Source organism: Delphinus delphis, chromosome 11 (assembly GCF_949987515.2).
Source record: "Delphinus delphis chromosome 11, mDelDel1.2, whole genome shotgun sequence".
Lineage (NCBI taxonomy): Eukaryota > Metazoa > Chordata > Mammalia > Artiodactyla > Delphinidae > Delphinus > Delphinus delphis.
This window is the reverse complement of record NC_082693.1, coordinates 98,888,045-98,910,305: the sequence shown is the minus strand read 5'-3', so window position 1 is coordinate 98,910,305 and position 22,261 is coordinate 98,888,045. Positions and strand designations below refer to the sequence as shown.

The 22,261-nt window shown below is 54.9% G+C and overlaps 1 protein-coding gene across 1 annotated transcript in view; it reads left to right on the top strand.

The window, feature by feature from the left end:
• Window positions 1-22,261, top strand: part of CELSR1 (cadherin EGF LAG seven-pass G-type receptor 1) — a 149,752-nt gene that overhangs the window by 71,360 nt on the left and 56,131 nt on the right. Inside the window, exons 3-5 of the mRNA XM_060025826.1 lie at window positions 3,469-3,691; window positions 9,433-9,548; window positions 10,069-10,157. Of these exons, the coding sequence (XP_059881809.1) occupies window positions 3,469-3,691; window positions 9,433-9,548; window positions 10,069-10,157 (428 nt within the window). The remainder of the gene's footprint in view (window positions 1-3,468; window positions 3,692-9,432; window positions 9,549-10,068; window positions 10,158-22,261) is intronic.

Genomic DNA, 22,261 nt, shown 5'->3' with positions numbered 1-22,261 from the left:
GGGGTGGGCTTTGCCCTGGGTCCCCGGCCTGGTGGCCCCTGCACGGTTCTGTAGTTCAGTAGAGGTCAGTGGTTGCGACACTCCTCCCTGTTTTTGAGGGACTCAGACTGGGCTACTTTGCTTAGCAAGTTGTGCATTCTTGGGTGTTGCAACCTGGAAAGGAAGACACTCGGGAGAAGTAGAGGAAGTTCAGATTTGTTTCTGATGCTTGTTATGCTAATTACAGATCAGTTTCACCTGTTCCTCAAAAGGAAGCTCGTTCTGAAGCCTCCCTTGGAAGGTTCAAAGGATTTTCTTACACCAGTCAATTATCGAGCTCTCTAAAATCTGCACACTGGGAAACAGACCCTGAGGCTCGACATCTGCCTTCTCGGGAGCCACGCCGTGGGCAGGGGCGGGGGCGGGGGCAGGGGTGGGGGGCACCCAGGGCCGCGCAGAGGAGAGGTTGGGCTGCAGTGCAGTGGCAGCAAAAGCCTCTGTGGACCCCACGTCTCAGCTCTGGAGGTACAGTGCCGAGGCGGCTGCACTAGCCCAGGGGGCTGTGGGCCCCTCCATCTCCACGCTCGCCCGTCGCTGGGTGTGAGCTGTCCCAGCAGGGGCTATGCAACTTTGGGTGAGGGATTTCATGAGGAGGATCTGAGTGCAGAGTCTCAGCTGTGAGCCCCCGTCACCCAGCACTCCAGAACCTTGGTCCTGGAGGGACATGTGGGGTACACCACAGTACCCACTCTTCCACAGCATCTAAGTCTTCTTCTTTAAAATGATGATAAATTTTAGTATCACTATCCAGTTTGTTCAAATTCCCAATTGTCTCATACATGCCTGCTCTGGTCTGAATTGTGTCCCCCCCAAATTCCTAGGTTGCAGCCCTAACTCCACAATGGGACTGTATCTGGAGGTGGGCCCTACAGGAAGTAATTCAGGTAAATGATCAGGGTGGGCCCTGATCCGATGGGATTAGCGTCCACATAAGCAGAGGCAACAGAAATCTCTGCCTCTTTCTATACACACACACACAGAGGAAGGGCCGTGTGAGGACAGAGGGAGCGGGCAGCTGGGAAGAGAGGCCTCACCAGACCCCAGCCGTGCTGGTACCCTGATCTCGCTGGTACTTCTAGCCTCCAGAACTGTGAGAAATACACTTGTTGTTTAAGCCCCCAGCCCGTGGTATTTTGTTACGGCAGCCCGAGCAGACTGAGACAGTAGGGAAAGTATTCACATGGTTCAATATTGAAAAGGCACAGAGGGCGTCCAGGGAAGCCCATGTCTGGGGATCCCAGTGACTTTGGGTTCCAGGATGATACTGCCGTTTGCATGCACACTTCTCCGTGCACCGAGGATCCTGGTGCCGGATGTCTCTGGAGCTCCGAGTTTCGTATCTCTTCATACCAGCCTTTGAATAACCCGAGAGCACTGGCGTCACAAAGGAAACATGGATAAATATGACCGTATGCAGATATAACATTTTTATGTGACTACAAATACATAAAAACGTTGAAAGTTAAACTTAAGCCTAGAGGGAGTTACCACAGAAACGGCAGAGAATAGTTCATTTCTGAAATTCATGAGGACCTCACGCAACACCAGAAAAACAAAACCAACCATCGTTGAAATATGAACACAGGAATAATCAGGCAGTTCAGAGAAAGGAAATGGACGTCGCCAGTAAAATTCGGGCAGATGTTGAACCTCATCAAAAATCATTGCAAATAAAACACCTGGAAGATTCATTTGTCAGAAATGCAAAATAGTTCACAGATTGAACATACCTTGCGTTGGCGAGGATGTGTGAATTCGTGCATCCTTTTGGGGAGGACGGTTTGGAAATATTGGGTGAGTCAGAAAAAAGTGCGGCTGTCAACTGTGTGTACCTTTGATTCATCACATTTTGGAATTTTCTCGAGAGAGATATTCTTAAAACACGCCAAGGATGTATATCAAAAAGTTACCTGCGATAAAAGCGAGCTGTAAGCAGCCCCGTGTCCAGCAGTGGTAGAACAAGAAACATTAGTGGTTTGAATTCTGATGGGGTCCTCTATCACAGGGGTCCCCAACCCCCAGGAATCGGGCTGCACAGTGGGAGGTGAGCGGCGGGGGAGCGAGCGGAGCTTCATCTGCCGCCCCCCATCGCTCCCCATCGCTCGCATTACCGCCTGAGCCATCCCCCATTCCCCCCCAACCCCTGCTCCTCCACTGCTCACCGTCCGTGGAAAAATTACCTTCCATGAAACCAGTCCCTGGTGCCAAAAAGGTTGGGGACCGCTGCTCTAACTGAATACTGTGCAGCCATTAGGAAGAAAGAGGAGGAACTCCCAAGTGCCAACAGGGAGGGTCTCCAAGGTACCGCGCTGAGCAAACATGCCGGATGGCCGGGGCATCCAGCTCTCCTGATGTTTTCCTGTGGGGACCCGCTAGAAACTGCTGAAGGCTTCCCATGCCGTGCTATTTGCACCGTGATTTCTTTTTTTTTTTTTAGTATGCAATGTAGTACTTTTATTTTAAAATGCGTTCATTTAGAAGTCAAAACTGGTGACACACATTGGTGGGAGCTGGGGAATTTCCGGTTGTCGGGCTGCAGGTCTGTGGGTGGCTGGCAATGTCTACCCTGTGACAGAGGCAGGTCCGGGCTGTGTCCCAGGGAGCGAGGATCACCCAGTCAGACCCCTGCTGGCTGCCGCGGTGGGCACTCTGGGTCTGACGGGCCTTGGGGGGTCAGCTTGGGCTGCCTGATCAGTTTCTATGTGGAAGCTTCCAGAACCTTCCTGTCGTGAGGGATTAGGCCACAGAGAAGACGTTGGAGCACAGTTGGAGGCCGGTGGGAGGAACAGACATGATTAAAGACGAACTGGAATCCAGCGTTGCCCGGCCGGGCAGTGGGGGAGGGAGGAGGCCACACAGGAGGCCCTGGGCCAGAGTGACCCTGGCCTGCTCCCGAGTCTCCCACGAGGCCCGGAGGTGGCCAGCGTCGTGCGGGCAAGCGTGCGGGGAGGGCACGAGGCCTTCTCGTCATCCTCACTCTTTCTAGGTGATTCTCTCATAAGGGAGCCAGGCTCAGCCAGCGGGGCGTTCAGAAAGGGGTTGGATGCCCAGAAGTGTTCACAGCTGCACGTTCCCCTGGTCCCCCCACTCCCCCGAGTGCGGGGACCCCAGCAGGCCCAGGACAGGGACAGGGTTGGAGCGGCTTGGCCACCTGGTGCATTCGGCCGAGGAGCCCCCTGGGGTGCTTATTGGGAACCCGCTGCCCCACCACCCTTAGACGGCCCACCGGGTGCTGGGTGCTCTCAGGCCAGTGGGAACAGCATACGTCTGATTGCAGCCCGACTCCAGGGTGGTTCCCAGAGGCCTCAGGTGCCCCCGGGTTTGGGTTTAGCAGCTGGTTCTGCAGCGGCGTTTGCAGCCTGGGTGGGAGCAGTGCCCCCCTCCCCTCAGCAGGCCACCGTGTGACCTCCTCCCGCCCTCGTCCCCCAGGTGAGCACTGCGAGGTGAACGCACGCTCCGGCCGCTGCACCAACGGCGTGTGCAAGAACGGCGGCACCTGCGTGAACCTGCTCATCGGCGGCTTCCACTGCGTGTGCCCCCCCGGCGCGTTCGAGAGGCCCTACTGCGAAGTGGCCACCAGGAGCTTCCCGCCGCAGTCCTTCGTCACCTTCCGCGGCCTGAGGCAGCGCTTCCACTTCACCGTGGCCCTCGCGTGAGTCCCCGCGCGTGCCCGCGACGCCTCCTGTGGTTGGAGGTCGCGAGGTGGCCTTGTGTCTCCGCACATCCCTCCGTCCTGTAACAACAACCCCCGTCCACCGGGGCCTCTGAGAGTCGAGTCACCTTGGCCAGCGCTGGCTGTAGGACTGGCCACTTAATTTGTAGGACCCCATGCAATTTGAGGATGGGGTTCAAAAATTAAGAATTTCCAGCTGGTGACAACAGAGCATTTAGCAGGTGTGGCGCCCTGTTTGCCCGCCCAGCTCACATGCCCATGAAGCCGACCCCCGGCTGCCCCGGTCCTACTCACCTGCCACCACGTGGGCACCCCTGCCACCCAGGTGGCCAGAAGGTGGAGGGAAAGGGCCCAGCAGGCTTGGGAATGAGACTCAGCATAGGCTCCTGCTGTGCCGCCGGCTTGCTGGGAGACCGCGGGCGGGCGGGCGGCCTCACCCCTCTCCGCGCTGGTTCTTTAACTGTAACAGGAGGAAGCAGGCTGACTGTGTGCTGTGGCCATTCTTTAACTTTTGCATCTTTTTCTCCAAGAGAATTTAGATTTAATTTAACTTTTAAAAATCTATCGCTTCCATTGTAAAGACTTCTATCAAGTTCACCTTAGTAGTACAGGGTGTATTTTGTATTTGGTCAGCGTTTAGGGGACCCGTTAGGGGAATGCGGCATTCTGTGTCCCCCAGAACAAGATGCTCCCTCTGAGCTGCCCTTTGGAGAACAGGGCATCTCAGGGAGAGATGGGGCAGACTCCTCTCCTGGGGCTGCCCACCCTGAGCAGGTGAGGGGTGCGGTGTAGCCAACGGGCGCCGCGTGGTGCTGATGTGAAACCCCCCCGGGCAGTCCTCCTCCGTCTCGCCTCCCCTCCCATCTCGGTCAGGTCCTGTGAGTCCCTTGACCTCGTGTCTCCCCCGCCCGCCACTGTCCTCCCAGTTCCCAGCACTCTGGCCTGGGCCACCGCCCTCTCCCCCGTGCAACAGCAGTGGTAGCATCTGCTCTCAGCCTGGGTCAGGTGGATCTCTGTCCGCCAGGCCTGCCGGGCCTGCCTGCCACCTGGGGCAAAACCCAAACTTCTGAATAGGGCACAGGGTGGCCCCCTGTGTGCTGACCCCTGGTGACCCCCGATTCTGGCACCTCGCATCCTGTGACGTGGCCACCCTCACCTCGTGATTCTCTGGACCTGCCCAGCCTTGCAGAGGCATTTCCTCGGCCCCCCCCTGCCGGCCCGTCCGACGGCTGCCGCTTCCTTCAGGAAGCCCCCCTGACCCAGGCGGGGCCATACCTGCATTCCAGCTCCGGCTGGACGTCTGGTCACTGCCTGCTTGTCTGCTACCTTCAGCCTTTGATGTTCCTGCTTGCAGGATCAGCCCGCTGTCCACCCTGACTGCCCCTAGCGAAAGGTCCAGATGAGGGCATTTGGCTACCGTGGGGGCTTGAGTCGTGGGCGGGTTTTCTACGTTGCAGCTCAGATCTTTTTGCTCTAAACCCATCCTTCATGCTAGATCATTGGTTGGGGGTGTGAACTCATGCCAGATTTCCTGATCCTGATTTTTTTCCTGGTTGTCAGGTGATTTGATTGGGCTAAAGTCTCCAAAGCAGATGCACGTCCTTTTGAAACCTTTAAACGGCCACACGAGCTCCCTGTGGTGCTTCCGGGCTTCTGCTCCAGGACTGCCGTGTCCGTGCTCATCACTGTGCTGAGGTCCAGCTCACTCTCTGTGCCTGTCCACCCACTGGGCTTTTTTTTTTTTTTTTTGCAGTACGCGGGCCTCTCCCGTTGCGGAGCACAGGCTCCGGATGCGCAGGCTCAGCGGCCATGGCTCACGGGCCCAGCCGCTCCGCGGCATGTGGGATCTTCCCGGACTGGGGCACGAATCCGCGTCCCCTGCACCGGCAGGCGGACTCTCAACCACTGCGCCACCAGGGAAGCCCTCCTTGGGCTTTTTGTCCTGTGTCGTGACACGCAGGCGCCCAGGCGAGCAGCTGGCTGGTATTTCCATTCTCACAAAGCATGAGCGCCCACTGCTCCCCTCTGTGGCCCCAAGACGTTGGCCGGGGGGCTCCCGCTCTCCCAGAGGAGGGGCTCTTTGGCCCGGTGGGGGGTGGGAGGGGGTTGAGTTGCAGAGGGAGAACATTCCAGGCATTCTGAGTGGCCTGGAGTGTCTGCTGGGAGCTCTGCAGAGGCAGGCAGACCCCTGCACCCACTTTGCCCTGCTTCAGCCCCTTGGTACATTCTTGGGCCCGGACATCTGTGTGGGGTGCAGATGGCGTCCTCTTGGAGGACGTCTGTGTCGGGAGACGGGTCCCTGCTGAGACACCCTCTGAGCTCGGCCCGACTCACCACAGACGTCAGCGTGGGTCGCTCAGCGGCCACACTCGGGCTTCGTGCTGGCACTGCTCCCGCACCTCACCTGTCAGGCCCACTTCCTCCTCACGAGAACCCTGAGAGCTGCTATCACTGTTCTCCCCATCTCGCAGGTGAGGAAACTGAGGCGGAAAGGTTGAAAACCTTGCCCAAGGTCATAGGCTGTCCGGTGGGACCCCCAGGCCCTGCCTGTAACCTGTGCTCTTAACCTCCCTCCCTCTGGCCCCCGCCCCCGTGAAGGATCCGGGCCCAGGGCCTGCTTGTCCTGATTTGCAGGTGTTTCCCACGTTCTGCCCTCTTCCCGAATTTCCCTTGGAGACCAGCTTTAATAAAATAGCAAGAGCAGCTGTCATCCGTGGAGCCCGTGTGCACGCCGGGGCGCCCTGCTTGTGGCTCTGTTTCTGATCCTTAGAGCACCACCCCCTTTCCCGGGAGCTTGGAAGAGGGAGGGGTGGGAGATACAGCTCTGGTTGGCCCCCTGGGCCCAGCTGCAAAGCTGCAGTGCTGTTTGATTCTAAGGGCAGTTTTAAGGTTTGGGCCGCTGTTTTAGGGTGACTGCCCACGTTTTGGTGCACGGTGCAGGGCTCCACCCCGCCCTGTTGTGAGGACTCACGTGAGTGGGCATTTGCTGTTGCCCTCCCGTTTCTCTAGCTGGGCCTCTGCGCCGGGCCCTGCCTGCTCGCAACACCACGTCCCCGCCCTCTGCCCCTAAACCCTGTGCTCAGGAGGCCATCACGTGGGCACAGCCTCCAAAAGGAGGGCCCCTCGTTGGGACCCCTGGCCACTCTGTGCCCCACATGTCTGGATGCTGAGAACAGCAGGCTTCTGTGGGTGCCCGCCCCCCCACATCAGAGGTGCCCTGTGTCTTCCGGCAAACAGGCCGATGGCATGTCGTTTTGGTGTCTACGTGGCCATGGCCACCCACCACTGGACGTGGCCGGCAGCCCTCTGTCATAGGCAGTGCAGCGAGTAAGCTGCAGGAGGCTGACCTGAAAGGTGACCAGGGTCCTGGGGGTGGGGCCCATGGACATGGCGGCCGGCAGACGTGCTGGAAACCAGCAAAGGAGGTCTGGCAGCTTCAGACTCAGAGAAACTAAAGAACAGTCGTGTTTAATGAAGTGCCCACGTGACGTAGCGCGTGTCCCCTTGCTCGTCTAATCCAGTATTGTAAATGCCCACGCGTGACAACAGTTATGGACGGGTTCCGACACACCTGATGACGGCTGAAAGGGCGGGGCCGAGGCCACATCAGGGAGTTTAGCTTCAAACGCAAAATCATAGAAAGCCCCCCCAGAACCTGGGCAGGGGAGCGGTTCCGTGTCGGGCTGCGGTTGCTCTGGGCAGGGCCTGGAAGGAGTTGGGCCTCCTGCCTCCTGCCGGGCGTACTGTGAGAGACGTGGGCTGGGGCACCGGCCCAGGGCTTTTTTTTTTTTTTTTTTTTTGCGGTAGCCGGGCCTCCCACCGCCGCGGCCCCTCCCGCTGCGCAGGACAGGCTCCGGACGCGCAGGCGCAGCGGCCATGGCTCACGGCCCCAGCCGCTCCGCGGCACGTGGGATCCTCCCGGACCGGGGCCATGAACCTGCGCCTCCCGCATCGGCAGGCGGACTCCCAACCACTGCGCCACCAGGGAAGCCCATGGCCCAGGGCTTTTGTTTCAGGTGGTTTCTTTCGAAGCTGCTTTTCCTCTTTCTGGTTTCTGTTTGCCAAGGGCCTGGGCTCCCGGGGGCCTCAGCTTCCTGGTCCCAGCCTCCTTGTTGCCACCCTTTGTTCTCTCTCTTCCCCTGGCCCCTCATCAGGCCTCGGCTTCTGCTTCTGGCCTTTCCCCTTTTTACTTGTGCTGTTCAGACCCTCCCTGTGGCCCTGGGTCCCATCGTTAGATCGTCCATTCCCAGCAGTGCGTGGTGCCTGCCCGGAGGACCGTTTCAGCACTGACCACCCCCCTCGGTCCAAAGAGAAACCCACAACAGTGAGACCCCCCCAAAGGGAAGCGAGCCTGGGGTCGAGTGGATCCCAGTCTTAATTCAGCTCTTCTTCTACCTGCTCACTCCACACCCGGAGCCTCCACTCTGCTGTGCAGATGTTTTTTCTTTAGAGTTTGTCATCAGTGCTTGCTGACTTCTAAACCGAGGGGATGCAAGGTCTGGGCGGGAAATGTCAATTTTATGTGACTCAAGGGAGAGGCTAGGGTCACATGCCTGAGGCTGGTTCTGACAGACTCCTGCCGCATGAAAATGGATAAACCAACCTGAAATCAAAGGAAAGAATTTCCCCCCACTTAATCTCCGATGAGAGAGACATCCGACTAGCTCAGGAAACAGTCCCGAGTTCACTCCGGAGGTTTGTGGGTTCTCTGTAACCGGGGCGTCGAGGAAGCCTTGTGGTGACTTGGTGTGTCGGGGACCCTTGGGTCTGATGGAAGAGGCTTCCTCAGGGGGTGGGAGAAGGATTTCTGAGGCTGTTTGTCTCTTGTCAGAGTAAGTGGTTTTTTACTCCGAGTGCTTCAAGTCTCACAAGTCTTGTGTTTCCACGCGTCTGTCGGTTCACGTGGGCCGCCATCCGTCCGTGGACTCAGCACATCGGTACCAAGCGCTTTGTGGACCAAGTCCTGTTTTGGTGTCGGGGATGCAGCAGTGAACGGGAGTCATCATCTGTCCCTTTAAAGGATCATGTGTTCTCGTAAACAAACAAACAGTTAGGATAATTTCAGAAGTAAGATGAGTGGTGTGATAGCCTTTAGGGTGAGGGGCGCAACTTAGATAAAGTGAGTTGGGGAAAGCACAGTCGGAGTGACATCTGGGAGATCTGCAGAGCCAGGGAAGATCATTCCCCACACGGGGGAACAGCAGGTGCAAAGGCCCGGGGGCAGGGAAGAATGTAGGGTTTGGGAGCAAAAGGACACAGTGTGGCTGGAGTGTGGTGGTGGAGACGAGGGGCATAGGCCCCGAGGTGGTGATCAACACCCACATCTCTGTGCCCTGTGGCGTGTAGCGGGATGTATGCCCTGCATGTGTTTACTGTCCAGGTATTTCCAGTTGGTATAGTGGCTGTGTCATCCTTCTAGAGCACTGTGCGAGTGGAATCTTTTCACCTGTACAGGTTGTGGTAACCAAAGTGCCCCCTGGAATCTGCTTTGCTCCTTCCAGAAGAGAACATTGCTAATCAGGTTTTATGGGCTGTCCACTCCTGCTGTGAAAAAAAGAGTACTGGGGACCAGAGTCTTTGCCAAGCGTACTCATCCTCTTGCCCACTCTGGCCAGGCTTGTTGCCCTGGGCAGCCTCTTGTTCCCCCACCTCCAGGCCACCTGCAGACCTTCCACCCCGGGCTCATTCATTGTGTGATGTGCTTCTCCTTGGCCCCCCAGGTTTGCCACCCAGGAGAGGAACGCCCTGCTACTGTATAATGGCCGCTTCAACGAGAAGCACGACTTCATCGCCCTGGAGATCGTGGACGAGCAGGTGCAGCTCACCTTCTCGGCAGGTAAAGCCTTCTGCACAGGAGGGAGCCGCCCTCGGAGCACGTCCTGGGCACTTGGTTGTTTAAAACCACCCCATCGGGACTTCCCTGGTGGTCCAGTGGTTAGGACTCCACGCTTCCATTGCAGCGGGCGTGGGTTCGATCTGTGGTTGGGGGAACTAAGGTCACGCATGCCTCACGGCACGGTCAAAAAAGCAAAGAAACACCCCATCCTGTGCAGCGCCGTCAGGCGTGCTGACCCACCGATTCCCTGGTTCTCCATCTGGGAATCCATCCTGTGGGAGAAATCCAGAACGCACAGAGATGTTCATTGCAGCGTTGTTTATGAGACACAGCTCAAATTTCCACAAACTAGGGGATCCTTGAAGTGTGCTTCTGCCTCTGTAGGTTGAAAATATTGACAAAGCCGTTAAAAATGTTTTCCCGATGGTTGGAAAGAACATTCGTCCAGACTGTTGGAAGGACTTTCAGCCTTAGTGGTCTGTTCACCTCTGTTCTCTCTGGACCTCCCCCCGCCCCGCAGGTGAGACCACGACGATGGTGGCGCCACAGGTTCCTGGGGGCGTGAGTGACGGCCGGTGGCACTCGGTGCAGGTGCAGTATTACAACAAGGTAGGACCGGCCCCGCCCCACCCGACCCTCAGCCCGGGGCGGCCAGTGGCGGGGGGGCAGCCCTGGCAGCTTTTTGGTCTTTAGACATTTATAACTCTGAAATTTCAATAAATATGCTGGTTGAAAAAGTTATTTAGGAAATGAGCATTTGTTGAGGGTCTGTGTAAAGATACCCAAGCCCTGCGCTGGGGCGGATACTCCCCCAGGGAGCGCTGGGCGGGGAGACTCAGGGACCCCAGAGTCCTACACGGGGGAAAGGACGCAGAAAGGGCTTATTCATTGCAGCTGCCTCGGCCGAGTCATTACTGGTGGCTAAAATTCCAGGCCATTCAAACACTGTTCCAAAGCCCAAGTAGTCCCCTCTTACCTGGATGAAACCTGAGAGTCAGAAGGCTCCCCTAGGAAATGCTGTGAAGGTCTGGGCGTTTTGGGGGGGTTTCCTTTCATTTTGCTGTTTATTGGCTTGTGAGGAAACTCCTTGGCGGTTTTTGCATCAGAAAGCCCCGCTTTCCATCGCTGTGGTGCTTTCCGACGCTGTGGTTTTTGCAAATCGCTCTTCTTCCTGGGAAACTCCAGGGTCCCTCCTGCTCTGAGCCCCGACCCAGGCCTCCACGGGCTTGTGCCTGGGCTTGCCTGGCAGACAAGGGGTCCTCCCTCTGTAAGAGATACACCCATGGAGGAAGGGTGCTTTCTGTCTTTCATGTCTACTGCATTTCAGCTTTTGGACACAGTAGTGATGGGCGACCTCTCCCACCACTTGGGCCTGAGGTCTGTGTCATACAGACCCCTCCCTGTCGCTGTCCTTCCCCTAGTCTGTACGCAGCCATCGGAGCCCTCTGCCTCCTTTTTACATATGGCTCACCGAACACGTCTCATTTCTCCGTCACCCGAAATACTCAGGCCCCCAGCAGTGATCAGCCCCACAGTGACCGTGGGTTTTGTCCCCGGTCTGTGGGCGGGAGATGCCCCTGTCGCCCAGCCCGGGACAGAGGCCGGGTAGCTTTTGACTGGGGTGTGGAACTCTGCGCGGTATTTGTGATGAGGGCAGGGAGAGGTTCTGGTGGGGTCAGGGTGCAGATCTGAAGCGACGTGGGGGCTGGTGCCGCTCTCAGGATTCTGAGGACCAAGCAGAGAGCGTTCGCAGGCGCCTGGGACGGGGTCTGGGCTACCGCAGCCCCCAGGACAGCCTGCCGCCCTTGTTCCTGTGAGCCCCCCGGGGCCGTGGTCTCGGCTCTGCCCGGGTTGCTTGATGCAGGGCCGCGTGAGCCAGTTAAGGAGGTGGGGTTGGGGGCGGGGGACGGACCAGAGGAAGACAACGCGCCTCCAAAGACACGCTTGCCCTTTCCTAGCTGCCCCGTCTCAAGCGCTGGCGTCTTCGGCTGCAGCTGTGCCCCTACGGCTGTCTGGGACGATTAAGGGCCAGCGTGAGGTGCACCCACCTGCTGCCCGCCTGGAGCAGCCTTGCGTGGCTGCTGTGCGAGACAGTGGGCGCCGTGGGACCCTCAGAGCCTCCCCTCCTGCTGACCTCCGGGGGGCTCGAGGAGGGGATGGACGCACAGCTTGGGTTTTTCTTTCACGATGTCTTAACCCACACGACGTCCTTTCCCCAGTTGCTACCCGTGGGCCTCTCTCACCCGGGAGGACAGAGGGGCCCCCCGGACTCCCCCAAGTGAATTCTTCTGCCCCTACAACCTGCTCGAGGTCAGATGGTTTCGGCCCCTTCTCTCTGCCTTGGAGACAGTCTTCCCCACAGCCATTCTCTCACGATGAGGCAGCTCTCAACTGCGCAAAGGTACGAAGACTGTGCCCCGGCATCCTGGAGGGTCACGAGCCCCGAGGCCAGGACCACGCCCTGTGAGCCTCTGTGTCCCCATAGCACAGGGCACAGTCCCGCTGAGCGCAGGAACTGTTGTATCTGATGTCGGGGCCTGGATCTGCTCCAGCCAGCAGGACAGCGGTCGGACCCCCGATTCCTCTGTTCACGTGGTCGGGATGGCTGTCCCGTGTCCGGGTAGGACCAACAAGCAGATGTGTCGACAGCAGAGCTCCTGCGAGGCTGGCCCCTCCTGGGCCAAGGCTGGGGACAAGGGGTCAGTGGTTTTCTGGCTCACACACACTTGGGCTTTTGTCGGGACGTTGCACACCCCCTCGAGTAGAAAGAAGGAAAAGTAAGAGTTGCAATGGGTGCTCTGGCCTGCCCGCTGCTCCGGGGCAGGTGGCTGCCACGTGGCAAGGATGTCATGCCCCACAGTCTGGGCTTCGCACACCTCTGAGCTCTCAGCCTCTGGCCTCCTCCCCTTGCCAGCAGGGCCAGGACATCAGGGATGGGCAGTTGGCTGTGCACTCGGCAGGGTGCAGGCCAGTCGGGATGGGCTGAGGGGACCCTCTGGGGCCCATGCTCCACGTCAGGGAAGCAAAGGACGCAGTCATGGTGCATTTTCCTTTCTGCTTGGATGGGAAACGCATCTCCCAGGGCCGGCTGAAGACTTTGGGCTTCGGGGCTGTGTCAGCCTCAGTTGCCCACCAGAGCACCTGCACGTGGCGTGTTCCAGAGTCACCTGCCGATGGCTGAAGCAGCAGCCTGTCACAGCTGAGCAGAGACGGAACCTCTGGCTCGGCCGGCCCTGCCCAGGTCCGGAGGCATCCGTCATTCTTTACCATCGTCAGGCACTCAGGAAGCACCACGAGGGTCTGCTCGCAGAGACCCTCCAGGGAGCACCGAGGAGGCACCTCACTCCTAAAGGGCCCCCGGGATGCCCCCGGGAGAAGGAAGGAGGAGCCCACATGAGAGAACACGCCCTGGCAGTGAGTGGATCACTGCCACCCGCCGCTTCCGTTCCCAGGCCCAGCCTTTCAGCAGCACCTGAAGCAGACCCTCAGCGTGGGATTAGGCCTTTCCCCTGCTGCCAGCTCAGCTATTTCCTCTCCTGCCCGAGGCTGTTTGATGGAGGAAAGCGAGCAGTTTGCAGGTAGACCTTGAGGCCCCCCTGCTGTGGTTTCCGTCGTCACACAAGGGGAAGTGCTCAAAGTGCTCCGCATCAGGGACATCTGTCTCCTGGGAGCTTTGTGTCTCAGGGCCCGAGGCACTCACGTGTCCAGGGGCCCGGGCGGGCCTCGGCAGGGAGCGAGCAGGTTTGGAGGGGGGCGTGGGGGCAGTGCGAAGGGCCCACGTCAGGCGGGTGCGTGGCCAGACGGATGGCAAGGAGGGCAGCAGTGGAAGTGGTCTGGGAGGGGCGAGTCGCTCTGCTCTGCGGGCATCTGTTGTGTCATCCACGTCGTGTCTGGTCCTCAGAGTGGGTCCTGTGTGGGAAGCCTCTGGGGCCCCTTGCACCCTCCCCAAGTCTGCTGGGGCCCAGGAGCCTGTCTGGGCTATTTTACCAGTCACCCCCAACACACACCCAGGAAATAGGTGGAAACCTCACCAGGATGGTCCCAGGAGGGCGTATCACCAAAGGGCCGCAGGGTGTGGGGCACCCACGTTGGGCAGTGCAGGACCCGGGGCTGTGACAGCCCTGAGGCCGAGAGGAACCAGGGGAGAGGGCAGAATGGAACCCAGCTAGGAGGGGTCATGGAGAGAAGCGACCTCCTGACGGCGCTCCCTCCCGTTTCCTTAGGCTCCCCGTGGGCCAAGGCAGCCAGAAATCAGAGAACAGGGCCGCTTGACGTGGTTCCTATGGGTTGGTGCCCCCAGGCAGGGAGCCAGGCAGAGCCAGTTTACGTTTTTTTCCCTGCTTGGTGGCATTTGAAGCGGGAAGGTCTGGTGGCATAATTCACCTTCGGTGGAGCCTGGGTGCCCGCTGGGGCTGGGCGTTTTCCTGGGAAGGTATTTTAAAGGCGGACAACGCTTTGCAGAAACATGTCAGACTCCGTCAAGCGCAGATGGGACCCAGAGCCCCGCCGCCCACACCCGCCCCTGGAGGTTTGGGGAGGATTTGTAGTCATCACTTCGTTGCAGATGTGCTTTTTTTCCCGAGACTATTGTGCACGATAGGTAAACACTTCCCCTGCCAACTCGCAAAAGAGTGAATGCGCCCGATGGAAGAGTTTGTGCAGGTTGTTCTGAGACGATAGTTTTGTGTAGATAGTTCTAAAATGATTTCTTTGCAATTGGAACTCGGGTTTGGTGATAGTCAGGGCTCTTCGGGGTGTCTGCCCTTTCCCCTTGCCCTTCGGTGTCAAAATGTTTGTGTAGAGACCCTGGGGGCCGTGGGGAGGGGGAAGCACCCTTCTGTGGAAGCATCTGTAATGTGGCATCTCCGCTCTTCCTGGGGAGGACGCCTGAGAGGACAGTCACTCACTCACTGAGTGCCTATTGTGTGCCCGGCGAGGCCCTTGCACTGGGCGTCTGGAGGGATTACCTGGAGGCCCTCACCTTGTCTGGCAGCCCAGCTGGGCCTCGGGGATGTTGACACATCATCCAGGAGGAGTTTGATAGGATCCTGGGCGGGGCCTCGGCAGTCGGCCGTTCTGGTTCGAGTGATTCTGAGATGACAAGGGTTGTCTTTGGTCCAGCGCTGAAAGCATTTTCGTGAAGTGAGAGCCCCAGCTGAGCTGCTTCTCTCAAGTGTCAGCATCCTCTGAGGTCACTGAGAAGAGCATCCTAGTGCTTGAGATTCCCATGACCTTGGGGAAGGGGCCACTGGTACAGGGTTCATTAGGGACTACCCTGCCCCGGCTGCACTTCAGACCTGGCTTGTTCAAGTCATTCATTCTTGGGTCTGTGTCACACACTATATTCCAGGGGTTCCAGGGGAGTGGGCTATGCATGGGGTGGTGCAGAGGGGTGTGATCCACCACACCCTGGGGTCAGGGGCGTCTCCCTCTGCTTGCACAAATGTTCCAGAAAACTCAAGGGCTTCCACTCAGAATCTTGTTTCAGGCTGGTCTTGATGAAAGTTCTCCTGGGATCCTGCAGAACTGCTGTGGTTTTTGTGGTCCTCTGGGTGTGGCTGCCTGGCCTCCCTCGTCACTCCCTGCAGCCCTTCCTTCATGCCTTTGTTCATTCATTAATACATGGAGCAGTTATTGACTGCCTACCGTGTGCCAGGAACTGTTTAGGGTACGGGGATATACAGAAGACAAAAGAGATAAAACTCTATTGCTGTCCAGGAACTGATGCTCCAGAGGATATGGAAGGGGTGGCGTAGGGAAGAGGAGAAGGGGAGAGGGAGAGAGAGAGTGAGAAGGAGAGGGAGATAGAGAAAGAGAGGGAAGGAGAGGGAGAGAGAGGGATGGAGGGAGAAGGGTCATTTTACCCACAGAACTCTGGATTCTTTTAATAAGGAAAGGTATTTAGTTGCACAATTTGTATGGAAACACAAAATACCCCGAATAGTCAAAGCAATCTTGAGAAAGAAAAACGGAGCTGGAGGAATCAGGCTTCCGGACTTCAGACTATACTACAAAGCTACAGTAATCAAGACAGTATGGTACTGGCACAGAAACAGAAATATAGATCAATGGAACAGGATAGAAAGCCCAGAGATAAACCCACGCACCTATGGTCACCTTATCTTTGATAAAGGAGGCAAGAGTATACAATGGAGAAAAGACAGCCTCTTCAATAAGTGGTGCTGGGAAAACAAGACAGCTACATGTAAAAGAGTGAAATTAGAACACTTCCTAACACCATACACAAAGATAAACTCAAAATGGCTTAAAGACCTAAATGTAAGGCCAGACACTATAAAAGTCTTAGAGGAAAACATAGGCAGAATGCTCTATGACATAAATCACAGCAAGATCCTTTTTGACCCACCTCCTAGAGAAATGGAAATAAAAACAAAAATAAACAAATGAGACCTAATGAAACTTAAAAGCTTTTGCACAGCAAAGGAAACCATAAAAAAGATGAAAAGACAGCCCTCAGAATGAGAGAAAATATTTGCAAACAAAGCAACTGACAGAGGATTCATCTCCAAAATATACAAGCAGCTCATGCAGCTCAATATCAAAAAAACAAACAACCCAATCCAAAAATGGGCAGAAGACCTAAATAGACATTTCTCCAAAGAAGATATACAGATTGCCAACAAACACATGAAAAGATGCTCAACATCACTAATCATTAGAGAAAAGCAACTCAAAACTACAATGAAGTATCACCTCACACTGGTCAGAATGGCCATCATCAGAAAATCTACAAGTAACAAATGCTGGAGAGGGTGTGGAGAAAAGGAAACCCTCTTGCACTGTTGGTGGGAATGTAAATTGATAACAGCCACTATGGAGAACAGTATGGAGGTTCCTTAAAAAACTAAAAATAGAACTACCACATGACCCAGCAATCCCACTACTGGGCATATACCCTGAGAAAACCATAATTCAAAAAGAGTCATGTACCACAATGTTCATTGCAGCACTATTTACAGTAGCCAGGACATGGAAGCAACCTAAGTGTCCATCGACAGATGAATGGATAAAGAAGATGTAGCACATATGTACAATGGAGTATTACTCAGCCATAAAAAGAAACGAAACTGAGTTATTTGTAGTGAGGTGGATGGACCTAGAGTCTGTCATACAGAGTGAAGTAAGTCAGAAAGAGAAAAACAAATACCGTATGCTAACACATATATATGGAATCTAAAAAAAAAAGAAAATAGTTCTGATGAACCTAAGGGCAGGACAGGAATAAAGACACAGACGTAGAGAATGCACCTGGGGACATGGGGAGGGGGAAGGGTAAGCTGGGACAAAGTGAGAGAGTAGCATTGACATATACACACTACCAAATGTAAAATAGATAGCTAGTGGGAAGCAGTTGCGTCGCACAGGGAGATCAGCTCGGTGGTTTGCGACCACCTAGCGGGGTGGGATAGGGAGGGTGGGAGGGAGGGAGACACAAGAGGGAAGAGATATGGGAACATATGTATATGTATAACTGATTCACTTTGTTATAAAGCAGAAACTAACACAACACTGTAAAGCAATTATACTCCAATAAAGATGTTAAAAAGAAAAAAAGAAAGGTATTTAGAAACCAAGATTCAGGTGCTAGGTATGCTCATTGCTCCTAGGGTGTCTCACTCCCAATCTGTCTCGCTGGGCAGAGCTAGGACATGGATGTGTGTATATATGTATGTGTAGGTGCGTGTGCATGCTCATATAGACACATACTGAACTTCATATTTATTTCTGTCTCTACTTATTGAAAACCTTGAATTCCATTCCAGCACTACAGAGTCATTCTAGTTTTTTCCCTTTCCATGTTTGTAAATCTTTTCTTGCTCAGTGAGAAACCTTGTTCCCATTATCCTCAATATAGTTATTTATTATCTCAGTCCACCATTATTTAAACAGTCTGCCAGCCCCACCATTCCACCACCTCACTTAGCTGCTATCCTCAATCACCCTCAGCCCTCACCAGGCTGCCTCCCTGCTGCCCTTCTCATTCAGCCTCAGCCTTGTGAGCTGCTACCTCTCTCAGTCCTGAATCTATTGACTGACTCCAGCAGGTGCTGGGAACAAGGGGCCTTCGTAGAGACTTGACTGAAGTATTCAATTATTCAGAAAAGGGAGGAAGGAAGTTTGTTTAAAATTTTTTTAATTTAAAAGGAATGAAATACAAAATACCAAAATACGTGGGATGAAGGTAGAGCAGTGCTGAGAGGGAAATTCATAGCATTACATACTTATATTAGAAAAGAGAATAAGTCTCAAGTCAATAATATGAGTTCCCACCTCAAGAACCTCCAAAAATAAGAACAAAATAAACCCAAAGCAAGTAGATGGAAAGAAAGAATAAAGATAAGAGCAGAAACCAGTGGTTTTTAAAACAGGAAAAAAACAGAAAGGATCAATGAAACAGAGCTTTGGGAAAATTAATAATGTCAAACTTCTAGCAAGACTGACTCCCCCCCCCCACAAAAAAAAAAAAAGAGAGAAGACAGATGACTAGTATCAGGAATAAATTCTCAGTTCCTCAAAAAACACAAGCTACCACAACTCAACCCATGTGAAATAAATAATTCAAATAACTACATTACTATTAAGGAAATTGGATTTGTATATTTTAAAAACTCCCCCAAATGAAATCTCCAGGCTCAGGTGGTTTCACTGGAGAACGCTACCAAATGTTTAAAGAATTACACCAATTCTGTAAAGTCTCTTTAAGAAAATAGAAGAGGAGGGAACACTTCCCAGTTCATTTTGTGAAGTTAGTATTACCCTAATACCAAAATGAGATGAAGACAGTACCAAAGAAACTACAGGCCAATATCCCTCATGACTATAGATACAACTCATGTATACAAATGTTCGCAACAGCTCTTTCCCTAAACTGGGAAACCTCCCAGAAGGCCCCTGTGGGTGAATGGCTAAGCAGACTGTGTACATCCACACCATGGAACTCGGAATACTATTCAGTAATAAGAAGGAACGAGCTACGGATACACGTAAGAGAAAAATATGGAGAGCAGGGAAAGCCAGTCTCACGAGCTTGTGTACTGTATGATTCCATCTGTATAACATTCTTTTTTTTCCTAATAAATTTTATTTATTTATTTATTTATTTATGGCTGCATTGAGTCTTCATTGCTGCGCACGGGCTTTCTCTAGTTTGTGGCGAGCGGGGGCTACTCTTTGTTGCGGTGCGCGGGCTTCTCATTGCGGTGGCTTCTGTTGCTGCAGAGCACGGGCTCTAGGCGCGCGGGCTTCAGTAGTTGTGGCACACAGGCTCAGTAGTTGTGGACCGCGGGCTCTAGAGCACAGGTTCAGTAGTTGTGGTACATGGGCTTCGCTGCTCTGCGGCATGTGGGATCTTCCCGGCCCAAGGCTCGAACCCATGTCCCCTACGTTGGCAGGCGGATTCTTAACCATTGTGCCACCAGGGAAGTCCCTGTATAACATTCTTGAATGACAGAATGATAGAATTGGAGAACAGATGAGTGGTTGCCTGGGGTGGGGGTGGGAGGGAAGTGGGTGTGGCTGTGAAAGGGCAACAGGTGGGGTCCTGTTGGTGATGGAATGTTCTGCTTCCTGACGGTATCAGCGTCCACATCTGGGCTGTGATGTTATAGTCTCAGTTGCAGGATGTTTACCATTGGTGGAAACTGGGTAAAGGGCACATCGGATCTCTGTTATTTTTTAGAATTGCATGTGCATCTAAAATTAACTCAAGAACTTAATTAAAAGAACTTTGAAAGATACACAGATGTGCGCTGCCGTATGCAAATTTTTTTCTGACGGGTATCGTCCTACCCGCAAAACAAATCCGTCGACAGCACGTATCAGATAGCTGTGCTGGGTCATAAACCATCGCAAGCGTGGTATCTTAAAACATCAGATATTTGTTATTCCTGTGACTTGGTGCCAGGAGGCATTGTTGCAGCTCTTTTTGCAAACAGTCTGCTGCACGTGGATACCTTTGGGATTAAGGTTGATGAGAAAGGAGGCGGCTTTATGTTCATTTTGTACCTTTCTGCGACACTTTATGTGTTTCATGTTTTCTTTTATTAAAGAATACAGCAAGAGTCATCTGGGTGATGGGGTCATGAACAATTTTTGTTTTCTTCATTTAAATCCTTTGCTTAGAAAATCATTTGATTTAAAGAATGTAGGGCGGTACACCTGTCAAACGGTAACGCAGGTGTCCTGAGGCGAGCTCAGGGAGGACAGAAACCTCCCGTGGAGCAGAAGGGCAAAAGCTCGCTTGATCTTGATTTTCAGTGTGAATACAGACCGTGAAAGCGGGGCCTCACGATCGTTTTAAGCAGAAGGTGTCAGAAAAGTTACCACGGGGATAACTGGCTTGTGGCGGCCGAGCGTCCATAGCGACGTCGCTTTTTGATCCTTCGACGTCGGCTCTTCCTATCATTGTGAAGCAGAATTCACCAAGCGTTGGATAACTAAAGAAATAAAAATAAAGAATGCACAAGATAAGGAGGCTAAACTGTTTTAAAGCGTAGGTGAGCGTTTGCCAAGTCCGTCAAGCCTTTGTGATGGAGGAGGTACCCAGGCAGGCTGATTACCGTCCCCGCGTCTGCAGCAGGGTCTGCTTAGCCTTGCTCCTCCGCCGACGGGGGTGCCAGCATGGACGTGTTGCAGATGAGTCTGTGGGATGCCCCGCACGTGCTCATTTCCTACTGGGCAGGTTCACCCATTCAAGTTCAAGTCCCCAGTCTGGGGTGTGAATCGTTTTGTTTCTCCCTGGCTGCGTTTCCTGCTTCCTTGGCCAGTTTCTCGGGATGGGAAATGGCTTCTGTTGTGTCTGGGCCCATGGGTCGTCCAACATCAATGCTCCCATAACCGTAGTGGGAGCCCAGCCCATGGTCCCCAAGGGGATGGGGTGCCCGCCTACTGGCGGCCCAGGGAGCTGGGACGGTCGCCTGCTTCCTTTCCAAACACGGCCCCGTCAGATGGCAGAGTCACCTGCTATGGAAACAGAATTACTCCCCGGGACGCACACAGCCCCACCCTGGGCCCCTGCTCCACGCCTGTTACGGAAAGTCTCCTGCAGCCTGGGGCACCACCGACTTCACGGCGGCTCCCTGTCTGGTGGCCATGCTCCCCCACCTGCCATCCGTGTCACACCCAGGGTGCCCAGCTCACCCCCTCTCACTGGCCTCCAACACTCTGCCATGAGGTGCTGCCCCCCGCGCCTACCGCCTTCCCCGGGACCAGCACGTTACCGCAAGGTCCTCACGTCCGCCCTGGGAGGGGGACACGGAGGGACAGGGCCAGGGCTGGATGGAGCTGTGGGCGGGCAGCTGTCCCCCGCTGGTGCCCTCCTGCTGTGACCGTCCCTCTCCCCTACCTTCCCAGCCTTTCCAGCCTCGTCCGTGCTTCCTCCCCACCAACTCGGCAAACCCCCTCCACTTCCACCTTCATCACAGATGGATTCTCAGCGGGGCAGCCTCGAGGCCTGCAGATGGGGCTGGGGCTGGGGAGGCTGGTCAGAAAGGGGATGGAGGCGAGTGGGAGGTCCTGCGGGTCTGTAGGGAGAAGCTGAGGGTCTGGGGGTCTTTGCCGCTGTCCAGAGTCTGGGGACAGAGAGGAGCCTCTTAGGGGCCCAGCAGGAGCAGGCGGGGTATGCACGCACACAAAGGAGTGAGTACTGGTGAGTGTGCACGTTTCTTTTTTCTTTTTCTTTTTTTATATTTATTTATTTATTTGGTTGTGCCGGGTCTTAGTTGTGGCAGGTGGGCTCCTTAGTTGTGGCACACTGGCTCCTTAGTTGCGGCACATGGGCTCCTTAGTTGTGAACTCTTAGTTGTGACACATGGGTTCCTTAGTTGTGGCATGTGAACTCTTAGTTGCCACATACATATGGGATCTAGTTCCCTGCCTGGGGCTCGAACCCGGGCCCCCTGCATTGAGAGTGTGGAGTCTTAACCACTTCACCACCAGGGAAGTCCCTGTGCACGTTTCTTGAAAGCCTTTCTCCCTTTGTCCGAGGAGGTTTTCTGAAAAGATGGCCTGTGACCCGTGAACCCTCGTAGCCCAGAGTGACTTTGTCATTGCTGAAGTCCCTGTCCTTCCTCTCCCAGGACTGTGTGGGCTGAGCCCAGAGGGTCCAGCTCTGCGACCCCAGGAGCCATTTGCAGGTGCCAGTCCCCGAGGCAAGCGGAGTACCCCAGGGGCAGCTGCTCGGGTGCCCCTCCCCCATCTCTGGTCCAGCTGGGAGTAGCCGACGGTCAGATTCATAGGCCCTACGAGTGCAGGGACGTGAGCTTCTCACGGGCTGCCTAAGGGTCTCCCACTTTGTGCCAAGGAGCTTCTTGTCCACAGAGCCCCCCAAAGAAGGCACGTGTTACCCCAGCTTTCCAAGAAGGTGCTGTTAAAACTGAAAGAACCCCATCTTGAGCCCTTCATCTGGCATTGGAGAAGACTCCCTCCACGCAAATCTGCATAAACTCCTGGGTTCCAGAAAACCTGGGGAGCCTGCCTGGCCAGGTGGCCAGAGGCAGGGGACCTGACACCGACGGCCAGCCCAGCAGGGGCGGCAGCTGAGGGGCTCCTGGCTCCCTTTCACCGACTCCAGAGCTTTGTCTGGTGAGGGGCCGGGCCCAGTGAGGGGCTTGCACCTTGCCTCATGGGTCTTTTCCAGAGCAAAAGTCATCCCCCCAGAGATCACTGGGGCCGTTAGGAGATGCTTATTTATA